The 26258-nt window shown below is 33.0% G+C and overlaps 1 protein-coding gene across 14 annotated transcripts; it reads left to right on the top strand.

Moving 5' to 3' along the window:
- LOC125065022 (peptidyl-prolyl cis-trans isomerase G) lies at positions 1-25651 on the top strand. 14 transcript variants are annotated; one of them, XM_047672432.1, is made up of 14 exons: positions 1-85; positions 248-505; positions 4219-4326; positions 16414-16629; positions 16998-17057; positions 17135-17161; positions 17243-17275; positions 18139-18256; positions 20322-20374; positions 20446-22449; positions 22923-23012; positions 23296-23412; positions 23715-23727; positions 25116-25647. In XM_047672432.1, the coding sequence occupies exons 2-14, from the start codon at positions 267-269 to the stop codon at positions 25227-25229; spliced, it is 3192 nt and encodes a 1063-aa protein (XP_047528388.1). In that variant the 5' UTR covers positions 1-85; positions 248-266; the 3' UTR covers positions 25230-25647. The 14 variants fall into 14 exon arrangements, with proteins under 14 accessions (XP_047528388.1, XP_047528391.1, XP_047528395.1 ...); XM_047672435.1 differs by having other exon boundaries at positions 23329-23412; XM_047672439.1 differs by lacking the exons at positions 23715-23727; positions 25116-25647 and adding exons at positions 24046-24136; positions 24568-24762.
- Positions 25652-26258: the final 607 nt, after the last annotated feature.

The following is a 26258-nucleotide window of genomic DNA, read 5'->3' on the forward strand; positions in this document are numbered from 1 at the left end:
GACGGACGCAAAAAATCAAAACCTTTCAACCAAGATGGACGTGTATTTAAAGTGTAGAAATTGCTAATCTATTCGTTACCAATTGGTGAGATATTTTAAGCTTGACCTACTTTTTATCTTATAGTATGTAGACGAACAAATTTATGGAAAAAGTGTAATGCTATTTCAGTGCTGCTTGTGCCCACGTATTAATAATCACGACGTAGGTTCCAACAATAAACCGACTAATCCCATTTTCTCATTTTAGATTATAAATAAGCGTCAAAATGTATAATGGCATTGGTTTGGAAACGCCAAGAGGTTCAGGAACGAATGGATATGTCCAAAGGAACTGGGCATCAGTGCGTAAAACCAAAGATACGGTGAATTATCGTACCGAAGACGATATCGCTAAACTTGACTGTGCGTCAAATAAACAGCCTAACCAAGAAATACTTGATCACGAAAGGAAGAGGAAAATTGAAGTTAAATGTGCGGAACTCGAGGACACATTAGAAGAACAGGGGTGAGTACATTTAAAATTTATAAAAATATAAAAACACCTATCAATATTATAACCTATATTTGATCAATTTCACTCAATGAAGAAATATTAACAATTCTAGTTTAGGAATAAAAGGACGTTTTAATATAAGCTTTTTAAATAATAGTGTGCCTTAGTTCATACATTCATGTAAAAATTTTAATAATAATTACATACTGGAAGGTGTGACATATCACATACCATTTCACAATATTAAATGGTTATTTAATTAACAAATTGGCTTTGTTTGAGGAATGTCGGTACTAATAATATTTACATATCACAATTACTTATAGCAAATTGAATACACATTTCAAACAGTAATTTTTCTTGTCTTAAAGTATTTTGCAAAGACTGCGGTTGTGTTACCTAAACTCATGCCGAACAATAATTAAATTACTTAGAATAAAAAACTTATATATTTACTTATGTATACTAATGTATAAACTTAGCCTTGCTTACAGAAAATTAGTATTAGATTAATGTAAACAAGCTTTTATTATTCTGTGGTTTCATTTAACAACTTCTAAATAATATTCATTATAAAACTTCGATTAAATGTATGTATTCTTATTCTTTTCAATTAACAACTTCTTATACATTTCTTGAAAATATATCCACTATTATAGGCATGATTTTGTGAAGTTGAGACTTGACAAAAAGTTAGTTACTTTACTACAGTGGCAAAATAATTGTTGATTAACAACAGTTACTCTGAAAAACTTGTTTTAATTGATTGTATTGATAAAATATGTTGTTAAAGTTTTTAAAATTTATTTTGCTAGTGTAAAAGACTTTTTGTGCATAATCACAAACAAGAAACAGTAAATATGTAATGACTAGCTTAACATTACCACATATAGAATATTTAAAAAAATAAAAATAGGTTCAGCATAGACACAATATGAACAACAAAAATATTACGACAATAGTATGCTAGTACAGTGTGATAAACCATAAAATGTATTTTCACTAATGCAATTAAATGATACATTAAACGACACTTATAATACAAACAATATCTGTTTGTAGTATAAGTGAAATTGAAATAAGACTTCAAACTTAATAATGAAGCAAGATTTACTTATGCCAATATGATATTACGAATCAGTTACTTTTTAATAAATGCCGAGCCTGCCTGAGCCGAGATGGCTCAGTGGTTAGAACATGTGTATCTTAACCGATGATTTTGGGTTCAGACCCAGGCAAGCACCAATGAATTTTCATGTGCTTAATTTGTGTTTATAATTCATCTCATGCTCGGCGGTGAAGGAAAACATTGTGAGGAAATCTGCATTTGTCTAATTTCAACGAAATTTTGCCACCTGTGCATTCCACCAACCCGCATTGGAGCAGCGTGGTGGAATATGCTCCAAACCTCCTCAAAGGGAGAGGAGGCCTTAGCCCAGCACAAGAATTTTACAGGCTGCTAATGTTAGTTTTTAATAAAAGTCCTTCACATTTATTACTTACTTGATATAAGAATTATCCTGTACTTTTATGCATGAAAAGATTAAATTTTGGACTAATAAACAATGCAAGTTATTAAGAAGAATACATATTCACTTATGTTATGTAAAAATATTAATGAATTTCTGAGAAATTACCTCAGTTATACAACTGCATACAGCAGCATCTTACAAAGCTTGGATTAGTACAAGTTGGTGTGTTGCGAGTTAATATTACGTACCCTAGTCTTGCTTGTGTGATGAAGCTATAAAAGTCCTTCACTTCAGTACCCCATGTGATATGATTAGTATTCCAAACAAATATTAAAATAAAGTAGACATATGTCATATTTCATATACTCATTATCAACTCAGGGATTTAAAAATAACTAAAACAAAACAAATGCATCCTCATTCTTATAGTTATGTTCTTTTTTCTTTATAAAGCTGAATTTGGAAGTTTTTGTTAGGTGGCACTTGGTCATCATTGAGAACCACTGGCCAAGTATATCACATATTGGTAGTACTTTGGGCAAGTCCTTCTGGATAAGTACCACCCACTCGTCATATTATATTCTACCTCCAAACAGCAATACTTGCTGTTGTGTGTCGGTTTGGAGGTAGAGTAACGAGAGGCACAAGGGATCTAACATCTTTGTTCCCAAAGTATGGATGTAAGGGATGTGATCAATGTAAGAGATGGTTAATTTTTCTCATGGTGCTATGTCTATGGGCAGTAGCGACCACAAAAAATCACATGGCCCTTTAGCCAGTCTGCCTACCTATACAAATTTAAAATTATATAAAATAGTTAGTAAATTCTCTAGTCCAATGTTTATGCTATTACAATAGTATCCAAAGTTTACAAAGAAAGTTTTCAAACTGACTCGGAAGATAAATTGAGAAAAATTGTAAAGTTTATTATACTACTTGCTGAATATGCGGCTTTACCTGCGAGAAATTTATAAAACACAAATTACCAACCCCCGTTTTAACCCCATAGGCAGTGTAGTTTCATAAAACCGGTTCTTAGCGAATATCTACACCATATAAGGAAGCTACCTGCCAAATTTCAAGTTTGTAAGTGTTACATTTTCTGAGATTTCGTGAATGAATGATATCATGCTTTGGGAATGAAACGATCACCTTATGGTTATTTCTTTACATAATATCGAAAATTGTTCACATTTAAATAATAAGACTAAAATAAAAACCCACTGAGGTCTTTCGTCAGTTTTTCTGAGGTGTCAGGGAATTATCTTTTCCGAACCGGTCGCTGTTTTTGAGCATGAGTTCAGAAAGTTTAATATTTGGTATTAAAAAAGTCTAAAATTAAAAATCAACAAATTAATTTTGAAGTTCTTGATATCGTATTATAGCTAAGATTTCTATTGCATTGACTAATAATAAAATGTATACATGTATATTATAAATCATATTAACGTTATTTTACGACCATGTTTTATTAAATCTCCTTGTGTAACTAATAAAAATATAGGTATGTATTTCCTTTACTAAATTAATTAAAAAAAAAATCTACGATGTCTTATTACTTTCAAAGTACTAATTTAACCCTCACTTGATCGATTTCATGTTTACTACATAACACATACCTTTACGTGTCAATATCTTTATTACATAAAAAAAAAAAAAAACATTCTGATTATTTTTGTATAAATTCTGACTCCCCTAAATGTATTACCCCACGGAGGGCAACAGCCCTTGCGCACGCGTCCAATCAATAATTCCTTTCAACAAACTACCCTTTATAAACTATTCGCCGTTTCAGACTCGTTCAGTTAACTGCCGCACGCCGCGAGCGTCTTATCGCTGTTTTTTTTATTGTTTTCAAAAAGTAATTCCGTGATTACAACACCGTATCATGCACTGGTAGGTAGTATAAGAGCTGTTTCACACTGGTTCGACCGGCATTATGTACGACACATTTACCGTACCTTCTGCTACGGTTTAACTGTCGAGTCAGATATTATTAGAATACGGTTTTGTATTGCGCCATCGAAACTAGTATGCTACATGTGTTTTGTGAATAGCACAAGAACCGACAGTCGGTTGGCGATAAAAATTCTGTTCCGATCCAATGTGAAACAGCTATTACTGTTATGTCGATCGCTCAAGTAGTATTTATTCCAATATTTCGATTACACACGTTGCGCGTTTGCACTATGTCAGACGTATACAGTATCGAGAGAAGATAATAATGAGCGTTTCATTGGTGTGGTTACGCAGGTTGCCCAAGGAGGAGATAGCTGCACGTGTCGCAGCGTTCAGAGCGAAACTAGCGGAAGCCGGGAGCGGAGAAAAAGATGTTCCAAGGGATGAATTCGGGAGAGTAACGTGAGTATTTTAACCGAATTTAAAAAATAATAAGTTCTCAGTTTAACATCCAATCTGTAGGTAATTTTATCAGTAATTTACTCGCGAATTTTTTCTAAAATGTCGTCCGGTTTTTTCTTCTCAGAACATTTTGTAAATAAAATATTGATTCACTATAAATACAATAAACTTGTTTGTTTTTCTAAAATAACATATTTACGTTCAAAATAAACATCCATTGGGTAAATCATGTACATAATTCGGTTTAATAATCCTAATTGAATTAAAATGTTAAATGGGATTAAGATTAACGGATTGAAATCGTATCTAATATTCGATGAAGGTCTCACAGCAGATGTGTACATACATTTGCTTAATTATTCTTATTGTTACAATTAAAACGATGTTGACATTGCGAAAAATATGTTTTTGCGTTTCACGAGCTAATTGTAATTTAATTAACTATTAAAGAAATAATTATTAACAAGCATTCTCTCACATAGAAAAGTGTTTTTTTTATGGTATCGGTATGCAGACGAGCAAATGGGCCACCTGATGGTAAATGGTCACCACTGCTCATAGACAATGGCGTTGTAAGAAATATTAACCATTCCTTACATCACCATTGCGCCACCAACCTTGGGAACCAAGATGTTACGTAGTTACGCCTGTATTTACACTGGCTCACTCACACTTCAAACCGGAACATAACAATACTGAGTACTGCTGTTTGGCGGTAGAATATCTAATAAGTGTAACCCCAGTAATAACCCAGACGGGCTTGCACAAAGCCCTACCAAGTAAAAAGTAGTTCTATTTCAAAATTAAATATAAAATGGCAACAAATTACTATTGCGTGACGTGATGTACGTCTAATTAATTAGGTAAATAGTCACTAAAAGTTTTATTATTAGTAATGACCTGTCGCCCTATATAATACATATAATATAGATATTAATTGTTAAATTAAAATTTATATTGAACATAGTTGTAAAGAAATAAATGAATGTTAGCAAGTTTGTTTCAAAAATTGTTTAATTTACTGAGTAGTAATTACGAAAATTCTGTAAAATATTATGAATAGCTTAATTATATAACGTAGCTTTAATTCCAAATAAATATTAAACTATTAAAATTACGATTTAAAGAAAAACAATTAAGAATTTATTAAATATCTTCTGCAAAGTTGCACCACAATGTTATGTTCAGCTCCATCGGTTTTGAGTATTTTTTTAAATAGCCGAGATGTCTCATTGAATCGAGCATCTAGCTTATAATGTATTTCGTGCTCGAATTTGCAAGGAGACTTGCATGTGTCGGTGTCACCAATCCTCAGATCAACTTGGTGAAAAAAAATTACCTCGATAGGATAGCAATTTTAAGGCTGCAAATATTCTATGAAACCGAAACACAATTTAAAATCGTCACTGCACAGTATTAAGTTAGATATAAAGAAACCAGTTACCACCGATTTAGAATAGACTTGCGGGAAATTCGGAAGAGTCTCATTTCATCAATAAAAATAACATCATCAACGTTTCCACGTCACATTGAAAAATATAGCAGCAAAATTTGTATCCGTTATTTCTGAGATATTGTGAATCTTAATACTAATACTTTTCTCCTAATATAAGTTTCATGTGTATTGGCTTAGTCGTTTTTCCAGTTGAGTATTACACATTAACGGTTATTCATAAACGTACAATACAATATATAATACGTCCGACAAATATCCATAAAACTATTACAGTTCTCGGTAATTATTGTTGGAAAATCGATTGATTCGCTTAGTAGAAAAGTAATTAGAAACGTTTTTAACTACTTAGTTATTTTTTTTTCTTTTTATGATTATATAATAATATTCGGTTCCGGAAATATCGTAAAATTAATTAATTCTTGTTAACAATTTATTTTGGTCAAATTACCTAAAGTCATTTTAATTTATTAAAATACTAGCTGAACCTGCGGCTTTACCCGCGCGAAATTTATAAAACACAAACTTCCATGCCTCGTTTCACTCCTTTAGACGTGGATTTTCTTAGCGGATGTCTACAGGGTGTAGGTGTAGAATCTACCAGCCAAATTTCAAGTTTGTAAGTGTTATAGTTTTTGAGATTTCGTGATTAATCAGTGAGTTGTATTTCGCTGTTATATATAGATTTATGTACGAACGTTTTATGAAATCTTCCGAGTTATATACATTGTGGACTCGTTTTGATGTTTCTCATACACTCACGACTAACTGTCTGGACGTTTTGTGTCCTAATTCTGTATAATTGATGCCCTGCTTAGGCAAACAAGATGCAATGGGACATCATCAACAAAATATCCTATATTTTATTGTTAATTGTACTATGATATGTATTTTAATTAGTAAAAGAGAGTAACTACCATTAATATGGTGACCAAAATTTTCGGTGATATATTTACAATTCGATTTGTGAAGGTTTTTGAATAAAGTATATACTTTTTTTTCGAATTTTTCACGCTTACGGAAGCGGTCGCATTAGTACTCTCCGATACAAGCATAGAGTAAGCCATTTTCAAAAGTGCTCTTGTAATATCGAGAGCGTTGTCAAGATATCTTTTGTTCAAAAATCTACGGATATTGTAGTTCAAGTATATGTATCCTATAGCATATATACAAAATCGTAAAAGGTGATCAAAAGTGTATGCAATTAACTCAAGTTTTCAATGAAAAATTGGATACGCTTAGTTTAATAAATAGTTACTTTTAAGAGAAATTAAAACGTGGAAATACAGACTGCTTAATTCAGTGAAAACGCAACACGCAATTGAAGCTAAAACCAAATATAAGATGTAATACAGATAAAAAAATAGTTACATGGATTAAATAAAAAAAAAAAGGACAAAACGTGTATTTAAAAATTCAGTTATTAAATAGTACCGCAGCGATAAAATTTTAACTAAATAATATTTATAATGTACAATTACATTCGTTAATAAGGATAATAAACGGAGCCTCAAAAGACCAACACGTAAAATACCAAAAGGCACGAACACGAGACTGGAAAGTAAGAAATTAATTTAAAAAAAAACATGCTTTATACTAAGGGTCAAGATAGATCGTACAGACTACGTGATACAAAGGGTCCTGTATCGATCGCGTCCACCCTAACCCCAGCTCACGAGGGCAGGATTCCAACATTGCGTTATGTGTTACCCCGCAACGATATGCTAAGTTATTAATTTAAATAATGTTGTCCATGCATAACAATGACATTACATAACAGTGATTTCGTATACATAACATGACATTATTGTATTAACATAATTATATTGCATTTATAATATTTAGGAGTTATATATGTAATAGGTTTTTTGTTTAACATCGAATTTGCATATAAAAAAGAATAAATTCAATAGGTAGGCAGACTGACAAATAGGGCCACATGATTGTATTTTTTGATATCAGCTTAAAGCACTAAGAAATATACAACATCCATTTTAATATTGTCACTACGACACCTTGGAGACAAAGATCTTATGTCCCTTGTGTTTGTAGTTACACTGGCTCGCACCCGATTGAAACGCGAATCACAACAATTCAAGTATTACTGTTTGTTGGTAGGATATGTGTTGTGGGTAGTAAATAAAAATCTAAATTAAAAGCATTGTAATTAGCTTCATTTCTGTCGTATAAGTTTTTTAAATTTTCTATATGGGCACGTACAAATATTATTTTAAGCTATATTTAATGAAAATGTGACAGTTACCTAAATGTAAAGAGAAGACGAAAAACGTACTATTAATCTAAAAAGATTCTGCGTCTGAATAGGTACTGAAAACTATTTTCCGTTAGCAATTTGCGTAATTACCTTAATTTGATGTTGTGTGCTACTCGACACCGTATTGTTTAAACCGATATATTTAATAAGAGTTTGGTTTAGAAAATTAGACTATATTTTAATTGAAATGATTGACCGACTAGCGAAATATTTGAATAAGGGTCAACATCGTTTATGTCGAAGGGTACCATTAGAATAAAATTCTTGGCTTTTTTTTGCGCCTGGACCTTCGGCGCCTTACGCATCAAGTTTTCGTCATAATCAGATGAATATTAATATATTTATTAATGTTTAAAGCCGACATTATTTTAAAATCGCTATTTATTACTTAACGAAAATATTGAAATTCTGGAAGTAGGTGCACGTAGTACCTTGTATTGTTTCCAAACTTCTAGATAGGGTTGTAACATTATGTTTGTAATATTCATTGTAACATTACATGTCTAAGCTAAGTAAATAAAGGTGGGTAACGTATTAGTTATAAGTCTATAAAAAACTCATTTCAATTCCAATAACCCATATCAAAAATTACAACACTGAATTGTTATCGGAAATTAAATTGAATACAACTGATTTTACAACGATGGCAATTTATTTACAAGTATACAATCACGATAAAATTCAGTAAAATTGTGAAAATATAACTAGTTCAGACCTCGGATTACGAATGACGCTTTTCTATATTCCTCACAACGAGTATGCAAAACTTCATGACGATCGGTTCAGTACTTAGAGGTGGAATAATACGTCGTTGACCTTTGTAGGACACCTTATACCCTGTAAATTCGTAGAATAGTCCCACTAGTCCGTTCAGTTCAACGTAGTCTCGTACTGATCTTTAAAGCGACAGAGGGTTCGCATAGTGATTTGCGCTTATTGATTACTTATAATATCGTTAAAGAATGTTTTTAAAAATATTCCGCAAAAATAAGCTGAAGACTCCCTTAGAATTGTCTTACTCATATTCTGATGAAAATAAAAAATACTTTTAATAGATATCTTAGGGAAAAAAGCTAACAACAGCGAAACTTTGTGAAGTTATATCTATATGATTATTTTTTAAAAACAAAATTGAAATTTTTGCAATTTTAATTTAGTTTATCGGTATTACTATTACTGAGAATAAAGGAAGCAATTTAACTCAAATTTTGCTGTTTTCGAATAAATATATATATATATGCTTGAGGCGTGAGAGTATGTTAGATTATTTATATAACCTAGAGGGTGTCGCACTACAAAACAAATGAGACAACTTTATTATCTCGTTGTGCGTGACAGTCACGTTTGACACTCGCCCAACGTGATACTACTTTAAAACTGTGCGCTTACTTAGTGGCTAACAGTTGGACACAATTTTTTTCGGCGTGTTCTTCGCTAAGACGATCTATCTGGACATATCAATAATTAAAGCAACTTATGACAAGCAAACATAGGTTTTCGTTTATAATATTTGTTAGGAAAATATACATTGTACTGTTATCATTTTATCTGCTAAAAGCGTGGCATAGGCCCCGTGCATGGTGAGCGAACACGACATTGCGGGGTCGTGAACAGCTGTGAGCTTATAGCGAATATATTTGAATACTCATTAACATAAGGGTACGTTTTTTTAATAATAAAAATATTTTGGTGCGATTTCGTTTGTGTATAAGTCTTTAAAAGAATGCCGTTTGTTTGTTTGGAAGTAGGCTTTGAATTAAATAGTTTTGACGTCGAAATCATAAATTGTTCCTGAAAATATACATTCATAATCACACACAGACAGAAAGCAAGAGAACGAAGTGGAAATTTAGTCAACATTATTTATTTATTTTATTTTTCCGATTTATGTAATATTTGATTACATAAATCGGAAAACTTTATCGTTTCCAGTACAGATCTTAGTCATGCAAAATAAAGATAAAAAAATACGACTTCATCTAAGTGTGCTCTTTTGGATCGTCAATTTTAATTATTAAATAATTTCCAAAAAGAACCGACAAGGAACTCAGTAGTTAATATACATGCGCTTTGGTTAAAAACCTTATTGAATGGTTAGTGCTTTTATTTTAAACGGAAAAATGGAAAGTATTTCTTAATTAAATTGAATTTCATAACGTATATCAAAACAGAACTAATTAAACATAGAATATAAACTGATGTTGACATATCGTAAATCTTGGTAATTGGCGTAACGCCCTAAAATCATGTCATAATTATTTGTCACTTCGCTCCGGCATAATTGAAATTGCACATAAATAAGAAATTATATATTTCAATCGTGACTCCTATCCTATATCCATGACTTTAACTGACTCGTTGGTCTAGCGGCTAGCTTATGCTTTATACTTCGAGTGCCAGGGAACGCAATCCCGGATCGGAATTAATAAGTTATTAAAACAATATCAGTAGAAGCTTGGAGTTTTTTGGCAATGTTCACACTCCCGTGCTCTGGAAAGCACTAAAACCGCTGTCTTGCGACTAAATTGGTTCTGGTCGTGTCAGAATATTGTTTGCGGATAAATGTACTTGAGCACTTATGTCCTCTCTTGAGAAAGGCCTCCCTACCTGAAAACGGTCAAGATGACGTAGTCATAATTTGCTTGCTTAGTTGTATATCGTGTATATCTGTCAATCAATTTAGTTGTATTTTTTTTGTATTTAATTTACTTTAAAACTCCGTCATTTATGATGCTATTTATTTTTATTTGTTATGTTTGGTTTGAAAGGTCATAAGCTTATAGAAACCGACTAAGTTCATTTAAAAAAATAAAAATAGGTTAATAAAAAATTGGTTCGGTATTAACAAAAATTGAAAACATGAATATATCTATATTTGAATTTAAAAGTCTCAATTAAAGACGGGACACCCATACGCCCTTGTCAAGTGTTTCAGAGAGCTCTTGGCCTAAAAGGTCAAGTTTTACTCCACTGTAAAGAAAATAGAAAATTCTTATTCCACCTCACGAATTACTCGTTGACATTTTCGTATGAAAAGATCCCTAAATTTTAGAATTATTTACCTACATTAATTTAATATAGTCAGCAACATTACCAAATATTTGCGGTAAAGTTTTAAAACGTCGTAATGCATTATTTTATACAGTTCAAATCGAGTGCTAATTTCATTGGACAACAAATTCAGTATCTACTTTATACTTAATGTCACAATGCTAAGCAAATGCCTCTTAGATTAAGATAAGTTTTAACCATGGTAACTCAGATATATCTGGCTACCCTAGCTAACTCATTCTTCGAACCGAAACACAACAATACTGAGTATTGCCTTTTCACAATTGGTAATTAATTTTGAAAAATAATTTAGACTAAACTTATCTTGAAATGAACGTACGAACTAAGAAGCTACGTAAGCGATTTCCGAACCGAAAAATACGTAATCTTGTCCAATTCTCTTCAAATAAATACAGTTTAAATAACCTACATCGCATGTCATGTCATTGAGAAATGAATCTAAATCCATGAATATTGACAACCGTCTAATAATCGAGGCGAATTATTAAAATCATAGAAAAATATGAAACCATCGAAGAATAAAAGCCTAAAGGATAAAACAGTTAAAGCATATATCGATATATAAATTATTAAATACATTCTTACCGATACTACCTTCTTTATTTGAATTGTGTTGTCTAAACTTTATTACCGATTGAATATGGGTCTCCCGCGAAACTCTGCGTTTATTTAAAAGATTTAAGCTTTTGGTAGGTTGTTTTGATTTCATTTCAATGTTTTAACTGCAAGTCACTCATCAACATTTGACGCCAAAATGATCAAACCTCCTTTAAATGAAATTTTTAATATCAAATATACATTAGTTCAGTTAAAATTTGAGTTTGTCGAAAACAATTTACTTTAATTTTGTTTACGTTTTATTTTTCTTATACAGCCATAGCGCCGCTCTCTAACCGGCCAAAGTCTATTCCGCTCTGTAAAATTAATTATTTGTTAAATCGTAACAATTTAGTAATTCAAAAGAATCCGTTTTAATTTTCCGCACATCTGCGGCTGGAGCTCTTCAAAATGAAACCATAGCCGATTTTTTTATATGCAGCTATCGTCCCATTATAACTGGGACCAAAATCGGCTTACGCTATTAATATATAAAGATACAATGACTAACTAATTAATGTTTTATTAGTTTCAATTTTATTAGATCAAAGACATTAGAATCCCCGGAGACAGTTATCGAAGACATCACGCTATAATAAATTAGGTATAATACGAAATAGTTTAATCCAATTTGACAGGGAAAATTTATAATTGAATTAACAACGTCCAGTCTGCCAAACGACAGACGCTCACGTCAGGGTTGTCACGTTTGATATATATACGATCTAAATGTTATTAGTTAAATATAATCCTGATCGTGTTGCTGCTTGGTAATGAAATAAAAACATGCAGGCAGACTAAAATAACGTCGATCTAATTAATGATAATATACGCCAAAGGTACGGATAATATGACTGTATGTGGATATGATGATGTCGTCCTGACTGATTTCCGCTACAACAGCCAATCTCAAGGGAGACCAGCCAACTACGCAGGACATATAGTGCACAAACACAGGTGCACTCTCGTTATCCGATAGGAAGGAAAATCCGACAAAGAAAGAGTTCAAGCTCAGGACTAACGACTTTAGGTGCTTTTCGAGGCACGAGACATGCACACATTTCAAACTTCCAGACCTGTTACTGAAAACCTTTCGATAGAAAAACTCAATAAGTTTTTATAGGACCGACCAGGGGTTTGAACCAGGACCTCAGATCCTGTGGTGTGGTGGTGGTATATGTATGTAGCCACTAGACCAGTATGGAAGTCAAAGCTTGGTTGTGGTGATACAAAAATAAAAAGAAATTAAATTCGAGGGTAGCCTTGAAATGAAATTTGTGACATAAATATCATCCTTACTCATTTTTAAAACGCGTAAGTAAATGTGTGTGTTTGTTCTTTACGGTTTCACGTGTTAACTACTCAATCGATAAACATGAAATTTAGCATACACAGATATAGGGTACCACTTGCCGCCCTCTCCCATTCACACGCGGGCTAAGTCGCAGTCGGAAAGTAATAGACTGCGCCAATTCTACTAACAAATTGTCAATTAGTCGTAATCGAATCGAAATGTAATCCATGCCGTTCAGCCGTATAGAATTGACCCCTTATGACATCACACATCGACCAACGAGTTCGATACAATCACGTTTGAAGTGATTGAAACCCTGCGGAGTAACCAGCCCTAGTAATAATATAAACGTGAAAGTATGTTTGTTTATATGTTCGTTACTCAACCACATAATATAATCTCTATGGGCGGTGATGAACACGTAAAATCAGGTGAGCCATTAGTATGAAATAAAAAAAAGATTATTATCATTAGTATGGAAACACAAAGACTTGTTTTAAAAATAATGAGGTTTTTTCCATTAACCATTCCTTACAACACTAATGCCTTGTCTATCTCACCTTGGGTACTAAGATGTTATATCTCTTGTGCCTGAAAATACACTGGCTTACTCATCCGTACAACTAGAACTCAACAATACTGAGTATTGTTGTTCGACGGTGGGTTGAGTGTGTGTTAGTAGTCCCAGACGAGATTGCACAAATCCTAACAACAAATTAAGTCAATGGGTTGAATTGATCTTATTTAATTTAATTGATCGTATTTAATTTAATTGCAATGTTTGACTAGTGAAGTTAAACCTTGTAAAATAATTGTACAGATTTAAATTTCTGGGTCATTATATATATACTACCACGTCTTAAGTATTACGAGCAAGTAGTTTTCTGGCGAAATCCTCCCCTCTAAAAAGTTTTTCTGGTGTGCATCACCAATGATCTATGACTTGACCATCATCTAATTCCCTATAGAGCGGCGCCCGGGTTTATTGCAACCTGTATTTAAACGAGCCCGTATACATATTTCCTATTACCTTCTTATATACATATTACCTTCTTTATTTTCACGTATTATATCTTGATGGGTTATTATCGATACAAATGCATAATACATGTTAGTAACTTGAGTTATCACGAAATACCTTAAATGTGATATTTAACTAGATATGTTAATATCCTGTGTTGAAAAACTAAATTCGTTTTCTGTAAAACTAAAGTAATGATAAACTAAAGTTGCGAAGAGTAATTGAAAAACAAACAACACAACCTTGACTGTATCTCTAAGTCCAATTTCACGCATGAAGTCTCTCACGGGTGTAGGTTATTTTTCAGAAACATTGACAATAATTTAAAAAAAAACTAAGACTAGTTATTTATGGTTATTTTAACAAAACCAACTACGTCATAATTTGAGTGCTAGTATTAAAAACTAAACGAAATACATTTAAGCGATAAATATACATTTTTAAAATGAAGAAGAATCCAGACGAAGGAACGCCTCAATAGTCAACAGGTCGAATCAGATCATGCTTACCATAAAATTTCAAATCTGTTGTATAAAACGATTTCTAAATGATCCTAAACAAACCAACAAACAAACATTATAATTTAAATAAAAGCTTAAAAAAATAACAATTTTGCTAACGTAATATGTAAATTTCAAAAACAAAAATTGTACACAAAAAGATCTTTACTAGAATACGCACCTATCCGGATTACGTCTAAAGATAGATAAACGCAGACACTTCAAGAAACGTGGAACAGCACGTTAGCATTTGGCAACTGCTCGTATCAATCTTAATTCCAAAATAAATTCTCAAACTGCGGCCAGAGATACTTGTGGAATTTATATACTCGTGTTATCGCGAGAATATCTTGTTAATATAAACAACTCACGTCGAATGGATATTTTGTTTATTAACGTATTATAATATGACTAAATAAATATTCTCAATATTTATTTATAATTACACAAATTACTCATTGAATTAACAACGTTTTTTTTCGGATTTCATCGATCTCAAATTTCAAATCCAATGCGTTTATCCAAATTTTTATTAGTATACCTAAAATAATTGAAACAAATCATGTCGTATTCTTGGAAAATATAAGATGGGGCCTTTTTTAAAATTTAATACATTAACAATCAGTTACAAGTTCTTATTATGATACAAATGGTTGTAAATAAATATCCAATATTAATAAACATGGAGCGCTTAATACACCATAAATATACTTTAGTTAGATTGAATCTCTGAAGAAAATATAGATTTGCTACCTTTCTCCTGTAAAAGGTTTTATTTACACATTAGTGTATCTTAAAAAAATATACCAATCTAGTAGGATTTCATTTGGCGTTTTGAAACCGGGGTTTGAATTAAAAATCTTTGCTTATGTAAATTGTAATTGGTCTTTGTGACCCCACGAGGCGTCGCTCGGAGATGCGTTGTTTGCGCAGGGTGCGCGCGTCGCGTACTTCCTGTTATTTCCTCAGTAGCGCCGCCGGGCCGCCGCCGGCCGGACTACCATGTAACCTCACGCCCCACGCCTTTGCAAGTCTTCCAGCGGTTTCACCGCATTAGTATAGTCTTAGTTTTAAGAAACCAAGTCTTCCACTAGATTAAGTTAGTATTTAAGATGCAACGTGGTCGAGCGTCGCGACGCGAGCACAACAACCGCTTAGTATTCGAAAGATTATGGCGAGGCACATTCCAAGCGGTACTGGCCGATCCACAGCGCAGACCGCGCGCCTCCTCCCTTGATCCCAATCCGGATTTGTCAGTCGAACCCATGCAAGGAACTTCCACTATACAAGACCCGTTAGAACCAGCGCTCAGAACTATTCTGGAGGGACTTAGGAGCTGCTGCTGTCGATGCAGTTGTACCCAAAATCGCAACAACGTTAACAACAATTTGCAGGTCTGTCTCTCCAACCCCGAGGAGAGGAAGTCCATGCGATCCGTCATAAGGTGCGCATATACTTTGTCGGTAATCTACGACGCGTAAACTGGGTTATATCGCCAGGCATGGTTAGATTTGTAAATATAAAACTACGCGCACGATAATGCATTAATTGGATTTTAAACGATTTCACACTTGATTACTTTAAACAATATACGTTGATTGCTGTACTTTTTTCTAAATATAAACATTGTAATAATTCATGAACTTTAATCAGTTATGTATGACGAATTAATTTGCAATTTCCCTATTTTTAGCGCACTTAACTATTCATCAGGTAAATATGTGTTAAGTATGTTTGAAGCTTCATAACTAGAACTCTGTATTACACAATATCAAAGTGACAGCTCGATATTAATACCAAATAAATAATATATTTTAAATAGTCCCACAAAAAAGTCAAATATGGCAGCCATCTTGAAATTTGGATGTTTTACAGCGTGCGCGAAACCCACGCAGTAGCGGAGGCTCAACAAGAAAAGAATGCGCGACTCAGGGACGCGTTCGGTATATCACCCCGTTTCGTTGAGGGGACCAGTTTGGATCCAGAGCGAAGGGCGAGGGACGAAGCGCAGAAGTACCCCCTTGTGAGAACACCGAGCCATGAGAGGGAGGATCGGGATACGCACGTAGCTAAGAAGAAGAAGAAACGAAGGTAATATTTTAAACAACAAATAATAACTAATTATCATAGAAGAATATTTTCAATAAAACTAATAATATAAACAAAACAGTAGGATATCATATCACGATACACCTTAACAAATCTATCTAGTCTCAAAACTCGCAAACAGCTTGTAAAATAATAAGGTAATCATGTATATAGAAGCACTACAAATATTGACAGTCGAAGCAAAAACTCCGGTTCGGAAAAGAAAGACCAGCGAAGGAATTTCAGCGAGTTCTTTTTTGGAATTGCGTACAATATTTTATATGTCAACGAAGTAACGTAACAATACTTCATAATTTTTGAGACATTAAAATTCAAGTTGAAAATCTCTTAACGATAAAAATCTTTTACAGTGCGACACCGGAAGCTAAAAAATCTAAGAAGAAAAAATCCAAGAAGAATAAGAAAGAGAAGTAAGTATTATTTGAATACCTTAAATTTTTTTACCGACAATCTCATTCAAGGTTTTTTTATTTTTTATTTTAATTAGCCAGGTGACACTTCAATTAACTAGAAGGCAAGTATTTGTATCTTCTCTTGGTTTATTTTTATTAGTATTTGAATTTAAATTGTCTATTTATAATTTTAATAATTTCAGTCAAAGAAAAATGTTGTGGAGATACATTCATAGGTATGCTGTTCATTAATTGCGTGTAAGATTTAAAATAGCTTATAGAATTATCGTATAAAGATTCTATTGGTAAAGCCCAACTAACTATTATTACCTTGTTAAATAAAAGAGTCAGGCAGTTTTATACTCACACTAGCTCAATGGATATCTTCTTTTTTTTTATTTCCTTATTCGGTAACATTACTGATTTTAGTGCTCTGTTTAGGACCTTTTGGATCTATGGATAAATCACATTCAAGTATCATTTTTATATGTTCAGAATGGCAATATTTGTGTTTCTGTATTCGTGTTTGAATAGTAAGTGGGTAACTGTATTTACTGGCACAAGGGATATTACATCTCGGATCGCGTTGTTGATAATGATATGGCACTGTAATTAGATGATCTTAGTGTGTCAGTCACTGGGTGAAGGTAGCCACTACAATCAGCCAGCCAGGGAATATTTGTTCATTTTCGTTTCAGAATAATTATGTTTAAAAAATTTTTATTAGTTTTGGTATTCTAAAATTATTCGTAAAGTTAGGCATAAATTATTTCATAAAATATATAAATTATTATGAATTCAATTGTCTGAAAAAAATAATTGATAGAAAACTTTTAACAGTTCAACTTTATGTATGTGATATGTAATTGCAATGAAAAAAATATTATGTAAAATAGTATTCAATGAAAACTTTCTAAATAAATCAAAATTTTATAATAAATCGATTTTCGATGCATTACATTAATGAGAGATGTGTTTCTCTGTTCACACTTTTTGACAATGGTAAGACTAAAATGATATAGTTTTGTATTTGCATTTGTCAATCTTAGTTCATAAAGGCAATAAACAACTCGTAATTTAAAATTTATGATCTCCTCAGACAAGAGTCCAGCAAGAAGAAGAAAAAGCGGTCGAAGTCACCAAATACAGAGAGTTCCAGCAGTTCAGAGGCTGATACTGAGTCCAGCTCAGAGGATGAACGTCAAAAGAAAAAGAAGGTAAATATTAAGCTATAACTCGAAATGCCTACAATTTAGCCTTTTTGAGAGTAGGCCTGGCGATATTCAAAGATTGTGTTTTAATCAAACGATTCATCTAGTTATAAGCGCTTTGATTGGCCTATTTTTAATATGAAATAGTTTTTTTTTCGTTTGATGGTTTACGTGAAACTAAACTAAGCCAACATAAGCATTCATTAGTTTAATATAAACAGATCTGCCTTACGTCTGATTTATAACGTTACTTATGGAAATTATTTTTCTATTTTAATTTATTTTCATTTATATTATAATATCAAGACATAATCTTTGAATTCTAGGTGAAATTTATAGCGAATACTGTCTTGTATCTGTAAGGGTAGCGATGGGAGTTTTAGGGTGTATGAGTGTTTAAAACTTTTTAGTTTCTTTGGGGTATCTCTTTGTCACAACTACACTGACCTTTCACGAGACTTTACCAGATGCCTCCTTTAGACCTAATCTCAATAGCCAATATAGCACACTGCTTACTTTTATCAATTTAAGAAACAGAACTTTGATCTGATTAAAAGTTAAATCTGCACAATCCCATGCCTACAGAAATGAATTTACGATTATTATTAATTTTTTTTTTTTACTTAAAATTTCCTTAACACACCCTCTCTGTTTATGCATTCGTCGTGAGCTGTGATTATTATGTAGAGAACACTTTTTTATTTTGCGTCATTTTACCATCTTATACCCCAAGCTTCTAACTTTTATTGCTAAATATACCCATACATTTAATTATTTTAATGGGTAGCGTACAAGTGGGTTGAAAAAATATATCTCGTTGTGGTTATTGTCCTTTTACTTCATTTTTTTTTTTTACTTTATTTTGTTTCTGTAAATACAAGAAATAGACAGTAAAAATTATCTGTTTAACTGTGCATCATTTCATAGGATAGCCATCTTTATCTGAAGAAATAACGTATACTGTAAGTATATCACAAAACAATAACACTCAGTAAGAACACTGTTAGGTGAAAACTAAAATAATACGTGTTTAATTTGGTATTGCATTTTGAAGTAAATTTGTAACTAACTCTATATATTTAAGATTACAACATGGGCGATTGTCAGGGTCTTAATTGTGCACAGTTTAAAAATGCATGGTTTTTGTAGTACTTTTGAAACAGATGGTGGTTACGCTGATTAAAACGCGTTATGCCCTTATGTGTATTAGAAAAACGTGCTTTATGTTCTCGTGATATCGTCAATGAAATAAAAAAAGAATATAAAATGTTTATGGCTTTGATATTTACCATCGATGTAAATTGCTTGCAATGTGCATTAAACCTGGTCCTTCGTGCCGGACAAGCACGTTTTTGTACCGCACATGGTTTAATCTCCACTTTGATTGTTTTTTATAACAATGTAACTAATCCATAACATTCTCCCTCTTCTCATTGACTCAAAACTAATTAAGGATGCTCCACATGTTTAAATGGTATACACTACCACCACCGTTTGTTAAATAAGGTACGTCTCAGAGTTATATTACATTGATTTTGTGTAATACATGTATTTATGTATTTAAGTATCTTTAAAAAAATATATGTTTACACTGTTATGAGTTTACCAATTTAGAAAATATTGTGTAAAAAGGAGTATATGCACTAGTGCCAAATCCTATGTTATTTTATTTTTATACAATATTTTTAGACTTATCTAATATCGACGAGAGTGTTATGGATATTTTTTATAATAAATAAGTACAAAAAGAACTAACAATTCGTCCATTAAGTTTTTTTTAATCAATACTTGCTTTCGTGAGTAGCTTTTTATATAAAGGAAAAATTTAAGTTAATGCCTCAATTAATTTTTATATGATTCCATATAGAAATGCATGTCTTAAATTATTTATGTTTTATTTTTATAGAATTCCTTCAATCACGAGACAATGTCACGTAAACTGAAGGATTTCTTTTTATTTTAGTAAAACATTTTAGTTGCCATAACCACTAGTCTTCTTGTATTGGCACTGGTGTTAATTGCCTATTCATTCAACGCAGATTTTAACGTATTGTTATTGATTTTTAAACAGAAAAAGTCGAGTAGCAGACGTCGTGCCAGCGGTGCACCATCGAGCCGTGAAAGGTAAAATATGGTTATATTAATATTATTATAATACTTAGATTATGTCATACAAACTTCACTTAATATTTCAGCTCGCCAGTTAAGCAAGTAAAAGAAAAACAATTGGAACGTCCACACGAATATCAAGAGAATAGTGCTCGTAAAAAGAATCGTGACCGTGAAGAACGCCATCAGAGGCACGAGGAACAAACTCGAAATACCCGACAAGTCGATTCTAGCAGACGCAGAGATGACAGAAGTCGGTCAGTGGAACGGAGATCTTCACCAGAATACAGAAGACGAGACGAACGTAGATCACCAGTATATAAACAAAAATCATATGTAGAAAAAGTCGATAGGCGAAGAGAATCTTCAAGAGATGAGTCAGATCGAGCAAGGTCCTCTAAACAGTCTAAACGTGATCGTCATCGGTCGCCTTCCGAGTCGGATGTTGAAGAACCGCCTCAAAAAAAACCTGACAAAAGAGATAAAAGATTACCAAGACAATCGAGCGAATCCCCGCCTCCAGAAAAAAGACGACGGAAGAGCTCATCTCCTAATAACAAGAAAAGAGAAGGAAGTCAATATAACAGAAGAGATAAATCAAAAGAGGAACTTCGACAACAAAAAGAAAATAAAAGGACAAGAAGGAGTGAATCGCAAGAATATAAAAGCAGGCGAAATGATGATTACCGAAAACACGATGAAGAATTTAACAAAAGAAACAAAACTGATCATGACAGACACTACAAGGAAAATCGAAATGAAACATCAAAACGAAGAAGAAATCGTAGTTCATCAAGAGAGAGGCCAGACACTTTTAAAGAACATAGAGAACGATCTTCAGTGAGTAAATACAAAAAGAGAGACTCTCGTCAAGAATCGGAAATGTATTACAAGAATACCAGACATAACCGGTCTCCTTCCTCTGATACGGAAGCGGAGACGCCTCAAAAGCAAAAAGATACTAAAGTGTCTAACAGCAAATCACGTCATAATAAAGAAAGAAATGAATCTCCAACGAAAGAAAAACACAGACGGAGTCCTTCGGTTGAATACGCTAGAAACGAAACCCCCGATCGAAGACCCGTTGACCGTAAAAGTGATAAGAAGAAATCCAGTTCTAAAACAGTTGAAAATAAAACAAAAAAGAAGTCCCCAACGCCCGTAGAGAGATGTCGTAGAACAACACATAGTAGATCTAAGTCTACTTCCATAGAACGAAGGAGTTCAAAGAAAGAAAAACAAAAAAGTAGTACCCCGATCATAAAATCCAAAGTAGTATCAGAAAGACGTATTTCACCCAGAGCAGAACAAAAGGATAGGAATGATAAGGACCGAAGTACCCGCAAGGAATCTCATAAAGGGCACTCTAGATCGCGTTCGAAAAATCGGAGTCGAAGCACGTCCAGTCTTAGTTACTCGCCGGCACGTCGCAGTCCCGAAAGGTATCGTGACATTATCGAAAAACTACCCGAAAAAGATAAAAGAAAATACATAAAGTCGCCGTCGGATCTTCAACCGAAGAAAAAGAAAATTAAGGAGGTAACTGAAACGTACAAACCAAAAGCTGTATGTATGAGGAGCTCATCGAGTGAAATGGAAGATTCTGAAGATGATTTTTTAAGACTAGATGATCGAGCTCGTCAGGAGGAATTGGATTTTAAAGAACTAAATAGATTAAAAGAAAAACTGGCTCAAATGGCAAAAGCTTCAATAGAGCGAAAACGAAATGAAGAATCTAACGGACCTTCGACGTCCCAATCTACTCGCGAAGATAAGGTCGAAGAAGATAAACCTAAAAACGAAAGTCCAGTCGTGGTCGAGAAAGTGGACATTCCTAAAGTTAATAATAAAAGTCCAGAAAAAAGCGAGACTCCTAAAAAGGATAGTCCGGTAAATGTCGAAAGTTCGCCGGAAGTTAAGAAACGAGGTAGGAGTAAGTCTCGCCGAAGTTGGTCACGTTCGACACGACGATCACGAACACGATCACGTTCAAGAGGCAAGTCGTCGCGGTCCCGGTCTCGGTCTAGGTCTCGTTCGAGAACACCATCCCGATCATCTCGCTCAAGATCTCGGTCCTACTCGTCATCAAGGTAATGATATCATCTGCCATTACTTTAAAAGTTCATAATTGAATTAATCTGAGCGCTTATTGAGTGTGAGAAGTGTATACGTCTTCCAAAAAATGCTGTGCTATTTTTTTCCATATACCGTGCCTTGTAAATATACCTATGTCATATTTAATTATCGGTTTATTCGTATTAAGTCAATTTTTAAAACCTTGTATAAACCGAAATTGAAAATACATTGTTTAACTCGGGATAATAATTCAACTAAAAAATTTCCCTAAATTTTTTTTTTTTCATGACACGATATTCATTTGTCGCATATATTAGACATAGGGCTGAAACGTGGTATAAATATTTTTAATGAGTTAGATTTTGTTATTTGAATACTTAGTAATTTTCTACACTTCAATTATATGGACTTTTCGTAATCATATTTTATCATATTACGTATTATACTAGTCTGATAAACTTTAAATAATATAATTATAAACTTTCAGGCGTTCTCGTTCAAGTCGCTCCAGCTCCTACAGCAGCAGAAGTTCATCGAGATCATCTCGCAGTTCATCTCGGTCAACGCGCTCGTCAAGGTATTTTAATCAGTCAACTAAAATGAATAATTTGTAAGCGTTTTAAAACAAAAACAGATTTTACCTATTTAAGTATAAATCTTATTGTAGTAAGCAATGTGGCGGTCGTATGATTCCATCGAATGAAGATGGTGTTCGTAAATTCTGTTTACATTTAAAACGACTCAAATTATAGAGCATAAATAGTTTTTAATTAGATATATAATAAATTAACGTAAAATTTCGATTTTTCCGAACTCGTTTAAAACGCGATGCATGCGATACGTACACGTATACGTGACAGAACAATGACGGGCGTGTACGCCGATTACCGTAGATCGAGCGGGACGCGCTCCCGATCGCCCTCGATACCGCGCCGCGCAGGATCGCCGAGCTTCCTGGATAGGAGGCGAATTACGAGGTACTACACGAGTGCTTTTGACGTTTGAACTGTATGGCGGCCGTAACGTTCGTTATCGGAAAAAATGCCGGCTTGAAGTTTGACACGATTCTTGTACTATCTATTGCGACTATATTGTCACTAACGATACACTATTTCGACAAATTTCATTTCGCTTTCATAAAACTCGGGTCTAACTGGGTCTTTTATACGTCAAAAATCTACAATATAATGCTATTTTTTATTACTAATATCATGATTTTTTTCTTGTAATTTAATCGGTTCGAATTATTTATGAAACGTTTTTATTTATTTCGCACTAGGAAGAAACAACTCGTAAGCAAATAATATTCTAAACAAACATCAAAAGCACTGTATTCGTTAGGGCGTGTACATAGCAAACTAAATGACATTTATCCAGCCGTACGTGCAATAAATGTCATTGTGAGCAGTTTGATAGTTGTTTTAACATGTTTTGTGTGTCGCTTGACTGGTAATTTATTAGTGGGCTTTATTTTTTTTAACCATATAAGGATATACTTTTAGTCACGTAAGTATTCTTACTCAAAGAGAAAAAATATATCCTCGTATGGGGAAGTTTTTTTTTATTATTTGCAGCCATGTTACATTTTGTTTTTTTTTTTTTGTTTATAGAAAAAAGTCACGAAATTCTAGCACGAGTTCAGAAGACACGAGTAGTAATTCGGAATAGTGAAGTGCTAGATAATATTAGTATAAGTAATATGTATGTTTTAAACCCATAATATATATTCATAAATCCACACGTAGTTTCTTATTGAATTCTTGAATCATTACATGTCTGTATTAAAGTATCTAATTTATACCGACGTCATTTTTCCCCGTATTTTCGAATAGTAAATTTGTTAAACATTTTGAAGCGCTTTTAATTTTTCGAGTGGGCAACATTAACATAGCAATGTTTTTTATTAATACCAATATTTTGTCTGGATACTAACCAGGGTGTGACACTTAGTTTAATTTAAAAGTTTTAATTAAAAATATATGAAATTGTCAACAGAATAATATTGAAGATAATTTTTATGTTTATCTTTAATCAATTGAATCCATAGACAGTAAATTGAGACGAAGATCAAAAGCTGAATATAGATAAAAGTATTTCTAAAGTATAGTTATGAGTTTCTTTTTCTTCCGTAGCGCGCCCATAATAGATCTCACATATACATCAAAGAAATACAAGTATCGAAGAAGATGATTGAATGTATATTATATATAATGTCAATATTTCACGAAGCGACGCCAGGTGTAGAAGTGCTATGTTTAAGGACATTTCAAGTGTGTTTTACGTTTCAATTTTGTGTGTGTATCACATTAAAGTTTATTGTAAATTTATTATTTGTTTTATTTTTATTTTTTTGCATGGTAGAACATTACCACCATTGATTTCACTTGTGATTAGAGCAATTAGCGCATGTGTCCATGATCTACATTCAGAGGTAAGCTTTTATTGTGTTCTTAGCTGTATTTAGTAACATTATACATAATATTGTTTTTTAATTATGTTTCATAGTTTTTTTTTAAAAGAACCTATGTTATCACTTTTTATCTTAAATTCGTATGATTAATTTTAAATATAATTATAACAAAGTAATCAATGTCGAGTCATTATTCGCATGTGTAATTATTTAAACTTGCATCTTACTGTGCTTAACACACTAACATTGTGTTTACTAACAAAATAACAGCGCCCGCAAACGCCCAATTCCATATCGTCGGCCGACACCCTCCACCCCCTCGAGCCGCAGTTACAACAGCAGCAAGTCCTCTCAGAGAAGCTGGTCACGATCCCCTCGCCCTGAACGCGAATAATCTAAACATTAAAACAAATCAATAAGGCAGCCCACGTTCACTATAAATTGATTTAATCGTTGGCGATATAAAACTTTATTTTATACAAACTTACATAATGTCGTTATCCGCTAGTTAAAATGAAATTTAATGACAGTTTTTCGTGATAGCGATTAAGATAAAAAAGCAATCAACTGTTTGAATCTTTGTAATTCGCCAGTTCTATTTTGAGAATCTCGATTGAAAAACTTATCAATTTACTTTATTAGTTGTAGACTGCCTGTATTGATGATACGATTTAAATTAGGTTTTGTCATAATTATGAACTTCTATTGTGAAATATAATCTATTATTAGTCAATAGCATCCAATTTCAACGAAGTCTTGATATTTGTAATGAAAGCGTTCGAATGAATTTCGACGTTTTACTATTACTTCATGTGACTCATGGAAGTAATATATACTACGTATAACTGGAAGGTTCACTGTCAACCAAACGCGAGCCGAGAGAGAATGACTATTAAGGCGTTCTGTCTCTCTCTAAAACTGTACCCATGATTTCAGAATTCCTGATACTTTTTGAGAATATTCACATCTCATGTGAGAGGTTCTGGGTTCGAAAGACCCTATAAGTAAATTACCTATCATTAATTTCATAGTAAAAATTGCCACTAGCTTTATGACGAAGAAAATGAAAAGCATCGTGAGGAAACCAGCAAATCCAAGAAACCATTAAGTTTGAGGACTTGTGATATCCAACAAGCAGAAGTGGGCTACAAGTTGATGTGTATTGTGTAGACAAAATAAAGCAAATAAAAACATGTTAAATACGTAACAATTTATTTACTACACTGAAAACTTAAATATTACTAAACAATATTGTTTTATGTAATTTCTGCCGTGATGTTGCGCGATTCCCCAATAAGTTCACGGTCTTATTTTTGCCATAAGTCGTCATTCTAACAGTTAAATATTTATTTGATAAACATTTTACAAGTGCAATATCGTGCCTATCTTCACAAGCAATTGAAATAGTTGGAT

The sequence above is a fragment of the Vanessa atalanta genome, chromosome 6, assembly GCF_905147765.1.
Source record: "Vanessa atalanta chromosome 6, ilVanAtal1.2, whole genome shotgun sequence".
NCBI lineage: Eukaryota > Metazoa > Arthropoda > Insecta > Lepidoptera > Nymphalidae > Vanessa > Vanessa atalanta.